Source organism: Didymosphaeria variabile (assembly GCF_027946475.1).
Source record: "Didymosphaeria variabile strain IMI 356815 chromosome Unknown scaffold_4, whole genome shotgun sequence".
In the NCBI taxonomy this organism is placed as follows: Eukaryota; Fungi; Ascomycota; class Dothideomycetes; order Pleosporales; family Didymosphaeriaceae; genus Didymosphaeria; species Didymosphaeria variabile.
This window is the reverse complement of record NW_026611623.1, coordinates 4,258,618-4,271,935: the sequence shown is the minus strand read 5'-3', so window position 1 is coordinate 4,271,935 and position 13,318 is coordinate 4,258,618. Positions and strand designations below refer to the sequence as shown.

Below are 13,318 nucleotides of genomic sequence, written 5' to 3'. Positions count from 1 at the left end.
GTCTAAAGCTACGCGTAGAGAAGATGAGCAGAGCGTTTGGTAGGCGGAATGCTTCGTAGGAGGTCTGTTGCTAGGTTAAGCGTGGAGAGGGGAGAAAGAAGCAGGGTAGAATCGGGGTGACCGCACACGCACAAGCCAACGCGGAAACGCGCCGTAGCTAGTGCGGGCGACATCATCAGCCCCAGCAATCGTCGCCAATAGCTGCGTAGCTTGCCATGTGCATGTACAGCCCTACCCTACACGAACCGTAAACATCGTCGACCGTATACTCCGCGCCGAGCTGCGAAGTGCCTTTTGGAATACACTCCCGCGGTAGATTGCGTCTACGTCGACCGCCCCTCCATGGAGAGGTAGTCACACCGCTGCCGCCATGGATGCATATCCACCCGAATACGTCTTGCACAACCTCCCATTCATCGTGCTCTCTGGGCTGGGGACCGCTCCTGAGCTTGAACCACGAAAGCCTTTCCAAGACCTTCTACCCGGCCACGCTATAAGCACCGTCAACGCAGAGACGCCCCTCGTTACTAGCGACCGCGCGCAACAGCTCTTGGAAGAGTTCCTGAGCCATGATAACACGAATACCCCATGGGAGGCGCATGGGCTCGACAGGAAGAGGACCCTGGCCGAGTTCAGAATGCGGGCAGTAGGGAGGGTAGGTCAGGCGCCCATCGGTATATAATTGTTAGCCGTCAAGGCAATGCGCTCCGCTATTGCGCGCAGTGGAGCAGTTGCGGAAGTCATGAACATCTTATGGATTGGATGACTTGCGCTGTCTAAAAGTTGATTTGTGGATCTTCACTGCACTCTTTGCGGGTTAGCGGAGCTATTGCCTGACTTGCGACAGTTGAGACGAATAGATACTTATACATGGCAGAACTTCCAATTACCTCCAAAAAAGGCTGATGCTCCCACTACGTCAGAAACTACTCCGCCTGGTAGTCCTACAATAGCCGCTGCGACGTCGTGGATCTTGCATTCGCCCATCTCCCCACTATCGCCACGGGCGCCCGTATTCCCTGACGGTGTCATGACTCCCGTCTGGGTCGCCAAACATCAGGACTACATTCCGTCCGTCTTTATAGCCTTCTTCGATTTCACCACAGATCCCATCACCAACAGCCTACATGACAACCACCTGAAGTCAGAAATCATCAAGGTCAAAGAGCAGATCCAGAGGTCGGGATACAAGACTAGGTTCGCAGCAGTATTGTTGAGTGACAAGTCTGTCCTTGAGGCGCCTGACATTGACGAACGTCTGAGCAACATACGGCGGAATACTGGATTGGACCCTAAAACGCAGCTGTTCTTCCTTCCGCCTTCTTCACCCGTCGAGCTCCGCTCATTCGTTGCTACTGTTTTGGCGACATTGAAACCTATCAGCGTTGAGTACTACCGCGATCTCACAAAACGCGCAAGACGGAAGAAGACTCGATCCACCATCCCACCACCAACAGCGCCTCCTACTCGCGGCACATCGCAAGTTCTAGGGTACCCTGGCTGGGGCCTTCGATATGAGTTCAAGCTGGGTGTGTTTGCCGAGTTTCGGCAAGAGATGGATGCGGCTCAACGACACTACAACATCGCTCTTGACATTCTGTTCGGTCAAGAGGGTATCTTTGAGACTACCGCAAGCTGGTCGCCTAGATGGGACGAAATCCGATTGATCGCCGATACTATAGCACTCCGACACGTCCGCTGCCAGATATCAAGTAACTATCTCACTTCAGCGGCGCAAACTTGGCACAAGTACAAGACCAAGCTGAAGGACGTGCTCGATAGGCGCGGGAAAGGTACCTCAAACTATGGCTGGGAGGCTTGGGAGTCAACGTGGGCGCAGACGATGGCACAGCTGATACAGCAAGCGGACTTGAAGGTTTTCAGGATCACTGATCCTTTACCTGAATCTGAACTCTTGCCTAGCGTGGACATGAACCCAGTCTACGCGCCGGCCGAGAAACAATTTCCGACTGGCGAGCGGCTACCTCCTTGGGAACTTCTCCAACATGCAGGCTACTGGTACAAGTCAGCTGCCGATCACGCGAAAAGGAGGTATCTACTAGCGAGAGATATGCCTGAGGAAGATCGAACTCCTCCTGGCCTGTCGCCCGCGACGAAGGTCTCGAACAGAAATCAAGTATATGACCACTACCTTGTGCCTGAGCCACATCTCGAATTTCCCCTTCAGGGCACAACTGGAGGTTTCGAGCATTGGAAGGATATCGTTGGCAAGCTTAATGCTGCAATACAGGAGTTCGAAGCACGACGCCAGTATCGAAAAGTACACCAGTTGCAACTTGAAGCGGCCCGGACCTTGCTTCACGTGAAGATTTTCGACGAGGCCTTCAAAGTTCTGCGGCCGCTGTGGGAGAATATGACATGGCGGAAAGAAGGATTTTGGAGTCTGGCCTCGGAGGTCGTTTGGGGTATGCACGAGGCTGCGCTACGTGTTCGAAATACGGAGATCTATGTAGCTACGGAGTGGGAACTCAACTCGTCAGGCACGTACTGCGTCTCCAGGATATATGGGAAGATTCTGACAAAGTAATAGTCTTGACTGGAAAAACGAAGTACAAGCACGACTTGATGAACTGTCTTGAGCAGTTCCCGCAAGCTGCCTCCACTGACAATACTATTGTCTCTCTGGACACCGAAAACTACATAACCTGTTGTAAGTATATTACGTCGCGCTCAGAGGCTGTGCTGACAATCTAGTGTCTACAACCTTCATCTTCGAGAAGCACGAAGGAAACGTAGGCGAGCCTCTGACCGCTCAGATCGCCATTACATCTTTTGCAAGACGAGGGTCCGCGCCCATAACTCTGTCTAATGTCGCATTCCAATTCAAGGGATGCTTGAGCGAGATTCACCTGTCGCACGCAGCAGGTGACTCGGTTTCGAATAATGCTTCACAACTCATCGACTGTCAACTCGAAGAGCAGACCTCTTCCACTGAGAAGCCACGATGGAGCGGCAAGACCGATTTGATGTTTCACGTGGGTCAGACGAAAGTATTCAACTTCCCTATCACATTCCGAGACTCGGGCGAAGTGGAGGTGATCAGCTCCAAGTTCGACATAGAGACCGAGCGCTTCGACCTCGTCGTGTCAACCAACGAGCTGCCCTTCAACCATGCACCGAAATGGTGGATACCGTCAGGGACTACCGTCAAACCACGGAAGCTGCAGACAGGCTCTGGGTCCGCCGTGAAAGTCCTGCCTAAACCCCCGAAGATGGAGATCCGTCTTCCCGATGTGCGAGACCACTACTACACCGACGAGCCCGTCACCCTCGCCATGGAGATCTTTAATAAAGAAGACGAAGACACCGAAGCCATGCTGGAAGTTAGACTACTCGGCCGTTCCAAGGACTCCCTGGGCTACTCCTGGATCCGCGACGCCGCGTCCCCCATGAAAGAAGCTCCGCCACCCGTTGACAACGACGATATGGACCTCCCCGGGCACGTCGTCGGTCGTCTTGCGAAGGGCGAAAAGACCATCGAAAAGATCCGCTTCACAGCGCCTTCGGATCCCGCCGACTACGCGCTCGAGGTCAGGGTCCTCTACCACCTGCTCAGCGACCGCGACATCCCCATCTCCAAGATCATGATCGCAGACCTCGTCTTCACGTCACCCTTTGAGACAAGCTACGAGCTCACTCCGCGCGTCCACCCCGATCCGTGGCCGAGCTACTTCTCCCTCACCCCCTCCTCTGGCGACGCCTTCGGCATAGCACAAAAATGGCATCTCACCGCCAAAATCGCCTCTTACGCCACCGAAACCCTTGAACTCAAAGACGTCGCCGTAGAAACGCACACCGTCCACGGCGGCGCCACAAGCACCATCACCCGCGAGTTCGACACCATCGGACAGGAAGACTCCGTAATGGAGCCACAAGCCCTGCACTCCCACAGCTTCAACATCGACGTGCGCAAGACGAACCTCGAGGAGCGCCGTCCTACCGCCATAGACACGAGTTTGAACGTCCTCTGGCGAAGGAAGGAATCAGAGGATATGCAGACGGTTACGACGACGATTCCCATACCAAGGATACAGATCCCTGGCGGCGAGCCGCGTGTCTTGGCCTCCGTCCGTTCATCGCCATCAACTCCAGGTATCATACATCTCAAATACACGCTTGAGAACCCGACCATGCACTTTTTGACTTTCGAGGTCGCGATGGAGGCGAGTGAGGAGTTTGGATTTTCGGGCCCGAAGTTGAAGACGCTGCAGATACTGCCGATGAGTAGGCAGGAGGTGGGGTATGTGCTTGTGCCGGTGGTGAAGGGAGAGGGTGCGGAGGGGTGGGAGACGGAGGGTGGGAAGAGGGGATGGTGGATTACGCCGTGTTTGAGGGTGACGGATAGGTACTTCAATAAGACGCTGAAAGTGCTGGCGACGGATGGTATGAGGAGTGATAAGAAGGGAGTGGGGATTTGGGTGCCTGGGGATGCTGGGAAGGGGCCTGAGGGCGAGGAGTAAGGGTGAGGGTGAGGTGTTGGCATGTAGAAGCGTATGTGCTTTCTATAACGCTGGTTCAAGCAATGTAACTTGTTGGGGATGCATAGAAATTTCTCTACTGTCAAGACAGATCGTCATGCATCACGCGCAGACTCACTGATCAGCCATGCTCACGTCACTCATACCCATCCACATGGACAACGGAGAGTTCAAGACCTCATGCCCAAGCGAAGTCTTCCCTTAGCCTCAGCCTTCAGCTAGACAATAAGTACTTGTTATTTCTTCTAGCGAATACCAATCAATTGATTCAATGAGTGTAAAGAGTTGGAATAATAGATGTGACCCCTTGACGCCCCCAGTGTCGCATTCTCCAACGCTTCCAAAATCCCAAAATCACCGGCACTGATCCCCACAATCACTTACCCTGGACCCCGTCACGGACAAAAGCACTCGCCAGCACCACACAGCTAGCTCGCCCCCAAAGGAACCCAGAAGTTTAATGGGCAAGATAGCAACCCACAGAAGAGTGCTGCAGGAAAGCCTTCCTCTTTGCACCCCCGGTGTCTTTGAGAAAGGCGAACCCTCCAAAACTGCAAGCCACAGTCAGTGAACATTCCTTTGTTAATTGCATAGCCGGGACGGGTATTACCAGTCGGATCCAGGGCAGCAGTCAATCCCACCCAGGTCAGGATGCGCAGCCGGCCTGTTATGCGCAATGTAATTAGTAATGAAGCCTTGCTCCCAGTTCTTGATGTTCTTCTGAGCGCTGTGATCGTCGTTAAGGATGCAGAGACGCGCACTGCCGTATTCTCGCACTAGCCATTGTCCTGCTGCTACAGTCATGATGACGTCGCCGTTCTGGAAGAGCCAGTCGCGCATAATGTCGATGTCGTTGGTGGCGATGGAGGCGCCGCCAGAATTGCAACCTTGCCAGGCGCGTTTCTCAAGGTGGGCGAGCGCGTCGGTGGCGGGGTCGTAAGGCTGGAAGGAGGTGACCACAGTGGGCTCTACAGTGGTAGGCACCGCGGTGGTGCAAGTGGTCAGAAGGACGAGAGAAGTTAGGATAGAGAAGTACATGTTGGAAAGCGCTTGTGTGATGATTGAAGAAACCAAGCTGTAGACAATTCAAAGTGTGAATGGTTTTCAAAAAATAGGTGATCGAGGGCCTCTCTTATATTGATCTTTTACCCCGTGGATCGTGGGCTGGGTCTGTATGTTCTTAGAATAGAGACTCGGTGAACACTCAGTCAGTACTGTGTCTGGTGAGTTTGTCAACACCGAATTACTGGTCGTTATTACCCTGTTGAGTTGGCCTCCATAGCTGCAATATGCAGAGCATGGATACTGCTTTAAGGTAATAAGTCAGGAACTAATCAAAGCCTAGACGACTCATCGTCCGGTGCGGGCTTCAAAATCCGGTACAGTCGACAACGAGGGCGGCAATCTTACTCTCAAGGTTGAGGTTGCCTTTATAGTCTCAGCTCGTACAGTGCCGGCTGAACTTACGGATCTCACCGTGTGTTTGCGCTTTGGGGCCTCTTTATGAACCGACTTCTGCGACTGGGAAAGGACAGTGGGCGAAAGCCTGTTGCATGTACCGCTCATACTCCAGACATTCACCGCTTTCGGTAGCCTAATTCATTGACGTATGCAGTATTATCCAATCGTTTCCAGTCTTGCTGATTATCCCTGCACTACGTTTCTTGCATGTCAGTATATTGAAGCGACCCTGCAACTACCCCCAACGAAACCTAACACTTCGGAAAACCATCAACCAGACCGTGTAGCCATATTCCTCATGTATTCGCCCATTGTGGGAGTGACGGTGAGGCGGATTTCGTTCTCGCTAGCGTAACCGAGCAGCGGCGCAAGCCTGATCGGTGTACGTCGACAAAGGCATGGAAGATGTAGGAGAATGGAAGTGAGGTGGGCGATGTAGAGTTGACTGCGCAGTTGTATTGAGCAGCTACATCGCGTACCATGGTTCCATCCTAGGCACCACCAGTCAACAGAACACCAACAAGTCACTTCAAAGCTATTCCAATGGACGTTGCCTAACAGCACGTGATCAAAGTCTGAGAGAACCCCCATCATGGAAGCATCCACTCCGCACACTCGATGATATGACTTTGGAATCGCCACGAAGGATGAGAGAAGATCTCGTGGGCATTGGAATTTGCAATGGTCGTAAAAGCTGCACCTGGGGGATCTCCGCCCGTTGTTTCCTATCTTCCATTGTCCTATAGGCTGATCGATATATGACACTGAGATACTAAACCCTCGTCTGCGCGAAGGATTGCAGTGTCGCGTACTTACCGTGTACGTGTTGGCCGACTAAACAAGCGCCGGGGTGTACCCACCGGTCACCTTAGCACGCGGTTCGGTGATATGTTCGGACTCACAAAGACGCTTCTTTGAACGCTTTATAGTATCAGAGCTACGTTAATTGCATACAATTACCCCAAGAAACATAGAGAGGAAACTCTTCTCTTTTTATTTATTAAATTTATATTTTATTTCTTTTGCGTTGTTTGATAAAGGAAGAGTAAGCTAATGGGATCATCTTTTTGTTCGCCTATTTGGCAGGTAATGAGTCCGAATTTTTGACCGAACCGCCTGCTTAGGAAGAGTTCAAGGCGGAATTACCGAAGAGGCTTGCAGCTGTCCACACGATCAAGGCGTCTACAAAGATCACCTTATTGCTCCTTTCGTTGCTGCCCTTCACCCACAAATATCGTCCCGTCAACTGACAGGTGGATCTTGCTATTCCAAAGTCCTACCGCTATTCATCGAGACTAAAAGCCCACGATGGTGCAGCTCGGCCTGCAAATGGGCATGGTGAGTCTCAGCGTATGAAGCAGCGATGTTGCCACTCTTGTCGGCTGCGCCCAGCAGTTCGGCGGTCCCTTCCACACCCGTTTCACCAAAAAGCCTCTCCAAGAACTGATACTCGCTTTGAACAATAACACGGACATAGCCCCAAGAAGGTACGAAGGCCAAGATGTCTACAAAGATCATAACGGCAAAATTATGGACATGAGGGGTCGGATCCAAAAGTTGGCCATGGACGAGCTCTCAAAGGAAGACGAGGAGAAAGACGCAGCATTGGGGACGATTATTGCGTGCTTGTCGGTACCATTGCCCCTTTCTACCATTGCTACCGTTGTTGCCGAGGCCATACTGCTTTTTGCTCACGGAGAAATGGACGAAGTGGCTGCGGGATCCTTGTCACTCTTGGAGTCGAGGGTCAAGAAATACGGCAATGCTATCCTAACAAAAGACAGCATGTGCAACAAGAAGGCGAATGCACTAGAAGACGTCAGGCGAAAATTGGAACAGCTGAAACAGACAATTCCCAACATACCCTGGCACACGGTCCTTTTGCCGCCAAGGACAGCGGCTGAAGAGGCGCTATACGCTCCATTTCTGCAGCGTCTTCTTGCCAGTCGAGCAGACGACGAGATTCTCTATGTTAGGTCGACCCAGCTCCTCGGGCTGGCCCTCCTCATGAAATGCTACGGATGGATGATTAACGTTGAAGTCGAGGGTCGAGAAGGAAACATCGAGTCCCCATGGGAGAGGAAGACTGGCGCTTTGACTGTAGTATTTAGTACTCAATCATCAAGCAAGCATCCTGACCGTACCTACATCGAGAGCCGCGAAGATAAAGTTAAATATCGCCAGAACCGTCGATTCAATCAATCCACGTCCTGCAAAGCCAACAATTTGAGCAAGATCGGCGGCCTTGCGATATGTGACAACGAACACCATGCGTACGATTATCGGAAGGCTTACTCCAAGGTTCAAAAGACGCTACAAGAATCCAGCACTCTCGAATTGTCATTCGACAAAGATGTCCTTCGCTGCACCATGAAGCACAGTTTCGATGACGATACAATTGATGAACAATGCCAAGATTTTGTAAGGACGTTCACAGAAAATCTGCCCCACTGTGTACAGGACGCTATCTCGTTGTCACTGGGTGAACATGACTGGTGTGGTCTCATGAAGCAGCTTAAGCATCAGAGTGGGGGGCAAGAGTTGGATTCGTACCCTTTGTTCCGGATGGCCACAAAGGCGAAGGATCCGACCAAGCTGTGGGCTCTCATGGGAGCTATCACAGGCGCACACGATTTTATTGCCAGAGCTTTGATAAATATTGACGAACAAAGCACAGTGAGAATTCACACAAGCTTGGGATTCATGGATCCGACACGTGAAGCGAACGTATTCATAGAGAAATTGTTTGGAACCGGAGTAGTCCTTGGAGAGGTCGTACTATTCTGCGCTGTCAAATTTGCAGGGATACAGGCAAGATCAAGTGGTCTGACATCGGGCGTTCGGGTCGAAAGTCTGATAGGGTACTGGAACGGAGAGCAAGGTATCCTCGCGACCCCAGTCTACGAGCGTACTGCATACTGGGACCTTGCAGAGGATAAGAAGCGACCTCTGACGCTACACAACATGCCGATTGCGGGCATGCCTCTGGACGAAGGAGGATGGATCAAACCGGGCCACGTTGACCGAGTAATCCAGCGAGCCTCATCCACTGCGAGCTTCAACCCGGACAGGGAAATCCGTCCGTGCGATGTCATCATCGAGTACCGCCCACACTTTGAAAACGACAGTTCTAGTGTTGTTGGTGCTGTGTATCTCAACGGCGTCTTTCATAGCCTATGTTCCTTGGAACGAACCATGCCGGCTGCTCATGAGCATCTCTCCGTATGCGACCATACCAACAAACCTCCCGAACCTGCTTCAGCGTACTGGGTCGCCGACATAGGATCTTTCGAGACCGGCGTCATCCCATATCTACGCAATGACAGTGTCGGGGCAGCCGAGCAGCTCCTACTCTTCCAGCCGCAAAACGATCACGTATCCCGGTTTGTCACTTCCCAAGTAGTGGATGGATACCTTATGGTTCAAAAAGGTTGCCTGGACTGTGCCGTACGGCAGGCGAAAGACGCGCGATGCTCTTTTCTGATTCCCGAAGTGGTGCACTCGACCGCGATTGGAAATGCCGTGAGCACGACTTGATCTATAATGATGTTCTTTTGATGCTTTCTTTACTCATTACATCCGTCGAGTCTGTAAGGATCTAGATAGTTAAAGCTTAGATCCTAATCAACAAGAGGCCAAGAAGCCTCCAATTCAATTTGCAGCTTTGTTTTCGTTGTACCTGCGAGCAGCTTCGGAGATTGTCGCGTTCAGGAGCTTAGAAGCTTATGCGTTGAATTGATTCGTATATTCATGCGCCTGCTTTCGATACAGATTCCGCCATTATGTAGTCTACAGCTTCTCGCGCTGCGCCAAATATCCCCACCACGACATCCATCACTTAACCAACAGCTCAGATTGACGCCACCCCAATTCCAGATCGGTTACAACCACTTGTGCAAGATGATGCCCAAACTTGCCCACATTGTTATACAATTTGCGCCGCAGCTAATCTGATACGACACTGCAATCTTTAGCCCGGGCGAAGTATTTGTCCAATCTTGTGCTACATTCAGCCTGCTGCTCTGATCATGTAGTAGGATCGTTGCAACCTGTAGGGCCATTTTTAGAAGGACAAGCGTGTATCAATCCAAGGCCGTAATGAAAACGCTGACTACGTACGCTCTTTATATACAAAGCCTATGTCCACTCCTATTAAAACCAATCAAATAACCTACCTAAACAGGTACGAAACTAGTATACCACGTATAAGCTATGCTAACCATTTGTTCAGCTTAACAGGGACAGAGATGAAAGAACACGGTGAGAAATGGGAACACCTCGTCCGGGCTAAGAATTGCAGTGCAGTCCCCAGCCCATCATGGTACTGACTAGACGCTGAGGCTGATAGAGAGCACCTCGTCCGGGCTAAAGATTGCAGTGTCGATGCCGAAAAGGGACGAAAGCCGGTTTCGATCTCGTTTCGAAGTTAATCCTGATTGACACAATTCAAGCGACCATAGATTCTGAACAGTCCGACACTAAAGTCATTCAAACGTGCGCATCCACCTGGCGTTTCAATTTGGTGTGAATCGGACGTGTGGTTGTTGAGATATCGATTTCTCCCATCATCTGCCTTGTTGTACGTAGAACTTGACGCAGAACGACTGATATAACAAAGAGAACATGATATGCACCTCCGTTCAGGTCTTAGTTCGATCTCTTCCTATTCGCTTCCTTTTGAAATGATTAGCCATTCTTCTGCCTCCAAAAGTCAGCAAATCACATATACCTAGGTACTCTTTGTTTCCAAGGCCTATATCCACTCCTATCAAAAAGCAATCTAGAACCTAATCAAATTAGCATCAAACTTCGATCCCATCCAGAGGCCGTGCTAATCGTTCGTGGATATCAACAGGGACAGAGATGAAAGAACGAGGCTGAGAAATAGGAACACCTCGTCGGGGCTAAAGATTGCAGTGTTGGTTGGATATGTGGATGGGCACAGACTAGTTGAAGCATAGATTCACTGCTGATTGGATCACGAGGCTGAGAAGGGACCCCCCTCGTTTGCGCTAAAGATTGCAGTGTCATGGTCAGACACCTCGTCTGGGCTAGAGATTGCAGTGCAAAGCGACTACCCATGCAACCATGCACGCCAGAGCACCCTACCATATTGGATGGAAAGACATTGACCACACAGGAAGACCAAGCTGTGAGAGGCTCGTTTTGCCAAATAGCCCTAGCAAGGGCTTGATTGGAATGCTCATCCCAAACATCCATTAACACCTCACTTTCAGAACGACTTTAAAGGTAAGAGTAGATGTACTTCATCAAATCGTATCATTCGTAAACAACTACAGGAGCCGTCCCAACCCATGTCCATCCAGCAATGCATTCATAGCCATGGTATACCCAATCCATTCCACCCATCCATTCGTAAAAAAAAAAAAAAAGGAATGAACGGAATGCCATGATAGCTATCCAAAACTTCAAAACTTCAAAACCTGCTCCCACCCCCGCGATAGCAGAAAGCCAATTATGCCCGCCAAAGAACGGAGAAATCCACCAAGGAAATCGCAAAACACAGATTCGTAGCTAATACCTCGCACCAGGCGGTGCACCACCCGGTGGCGGCGGGAGCGCGCCGTAGGGATTCGCATCGACGTAGGCCGGACCGTACGGGGCGGCAGCTAGAGGATAGGCATACGGATTAGCCATGCCTTGACCATTGAGAGCATTCTGCCGGGCCTCCTTTTCTCTCCGCTCGCGCATCTTCCTCCTCTTACGGCGCCTCTGCTCCAGCTCATGCACACTGTGCCGCTGCTCGTTCATCTCCTTCCACTCGGAGAAGGCAGACTTGATGCCCAGCGCCGCGATACCCACGGCCGCCGCATCCTGCAGCATGTTCTTGGATTTGCGCTTGCGAGCTTCCTCGGCCGTTATCTCGCCCTCGGCAACAAGCTTTCGGCGCTTTTCCGAGGCCACCATGGACGAGTAGACGCCGTGCGCGGCGTGGATGGTGGCAACCGTGGCAAGCCCGGCAGTCAGGAGTTCCTTACCTCTCATCTTCTTGCGCTTCTTCTCCATGTCGGTCGTCGATGTGGAGCCAGAGCTGCTATCTCCCCTCCCACGTTGCGACCCGCCTGGAACGAGTGCTCCTCCTCCAGAGGCTGCCGCTAGTCTACGATCTGGATTAGCTCGTGGAGCGTCGGAATAGGCACCGTCCATACTACGGCCCCGGTCGTACCCGCGGGAGCGGCGATTCCGGGATGGTGGCTCATATTCGTCAGCGCTGTCGTACGAAGGTGAGCGCTCACGCCTGGAGCGTGACTTTGAGCGCACGCGATCGTATAGGGCTTTGCCTGCTGCTAGAACTGCTCCACCGCCAACGACCTTGCCAAGGGCGTTGTCACCGCCACGTTCGCGAGATCCAGAACGTGAGCGTCCACGAGAGCGAGAGCGACCGAAAATTGACCTGGCCCGGGAGCGGGATCGCGAGCGTGAAGGAGAGCGAGAACCATCACGTCCGCGAGACTTGGAGCGAGAGCCGTTAGCAACGCGATTGGCAAGCAGACCGCCAATGGCTGATTCGGCCACATGTCTCTTGCTGTGCTTGTCGGGGTCTTTGTCGACGAGACTGTCGATACCAGCGGCACCCAGGGCAGCAGTAGCAATGCGCTGACCCTTCTCGCCAGTCCAGGGACCAGCCGTCTTTCGGCTACGGAAGGCTTCAACGGCACCGGCTACAATGGCGGCTTTGGCAGCCTGCTCCCACTTCGCCTGGGACTTTCCGTGACGGCTTGGGCTGCGCGATCCGTAGCGGCTGCTTCGGCGGTCAGAGTATCGGTCATCGTAGCGGTCACGGTCGCTCTCGTAGCCGCGGTCGCGGTCCTTCCGGTGTCGTGAGCGAGAACGGCTGCGACCAGTGACTGCACCGATGACGCCGCCTAGGCCTGCAGACTCGGCAAAGTCCTTGACGTTGTCGACGATGGATTTGCGACGCTGTGGCTTTGGTCGCTCGCTGTACTCGGAGTAGTCGTCGTAGTCACGCGCTCGCCTGCCTCGGTCGTTGCGATTGTAGTCATCGTAGTCGTAGTCACGATGGGCTGAGCGGGTGCGGCGTGGCTCATACGTCTCGCGGTACTTGGTCTGTCGGTACTCGGAACCTGGCGGAGGGAAATCGCGGGCGACCTCTTCGATGCTGTCTTCGTGGCGTGGTCGGTAAACTAGGTCGCGCATTCCGTCTCCACGGCCGCCGCGCTCGATGTAGGTGGTCTCCGTGACATATTCAGGCTCGCGCTCGCGGACGCGGTCGCCGCGACGCCGTGGACGGTCGTCGTAGCTGTACTCGGACATGGCGCGAGTTCACCCTCCAGAAGAAGCAGGTTTGGGCAGTAGCAGAAGTTCTTGCAGCAAAG

At 52.5% G+C, this 13,318-nt stretch overlaps 5 protein-coding genes across 5 annotated transcripts; 3 read left to right on the top strand and 2 right to left on the bottom strand.

Moving 5' to 3' along the window:
* Positions 1–370: 370 nt before the first annotated feature.
* Positions 371–2,548, top strand: N0V89_006296 (uncharacterized protein; the record flags this gene model as incomplete). Its single annotated transcript, XM_056215066.1, has 2 exons — positions 371–655; positions 878–2,548. 2 exons carry the CDS (start codon positions 371–373, stop codon positions 2,546–2,548), a joined length of 1,956 nt encoding a protein of 651 aa, XP_056072333.1.
* Positions 2,549–2,586: 38 nt separating this feature from the next.
* On the top strand, positions 2,587–4,481 carry N0V89_006295 (uncharacterized protein; the record flags this gene model as incomplete). Its single annotated transcript, XM_056215065.1, has 2 exons — positions 2,587–2,671; positions 2,716–4,481. 2 exons carry the CDS (start codon positions 2,587–2,589, stop codon positions 4,479–4,481), a joined length of 1,851 nt encoding a protein of 616 aa, XP_056072332.1.
* A 624-nt stretch (positions 4,482–5,105) lies between these two features.
* Positions 5,106–5,537, bottom strand: N0V89_006294 (uncharacterized protein; the record flags this gene model as incomplete). Its single annotated transcript, XM_056215064.1, has 1 exon — positions 5,106–5,537. One exon carries the CDS (start codon positions 5,535–5,537, stop codon positions 5,106–5,108), a length of 432 nt encoding a protein of 143 aa, XP_056072331.1.
* A 1,752-nt stretch (positions 5,538–7,289) lies between these two features.
* Positions 7,290–9,497, top strand: N0V89_006293 (uncharacterized protein; the record flags this gene model as incomplete). The annotated part of the gene is made up of 2 exons (XM_056215063.1): positions 7,290–7,298; positions 7,353–9,497. The coding sequence occupies 2 exons, from the start codon at positions 7,290–7,292 to the stop codon at positions 9,495–9,497; spliced, it is 2,154 nt and encodes a 717-aa protein (XP_056072330.1).
* Positions 9,498–11,495: 1,998 nt separating this feature from the next.
* Positions 11,496–13,256, bottom strand: N0V89_006292 (uncharacterized protein; the record flags this gene model as incomplete). Its single annotated transcript, XM_056215062.1, has 1 exon — positions 11,496–13,256. The coding sequence occupies one exon, from the start codon at positions 13,254–13,256 to the stop codon at positions 11,496–11,498; it is 1,761 nt and encodes a 586-aa protein (XP_056072329.1).
* Positions 13,257–13,318: the final 62 nt, after the last annotated feature.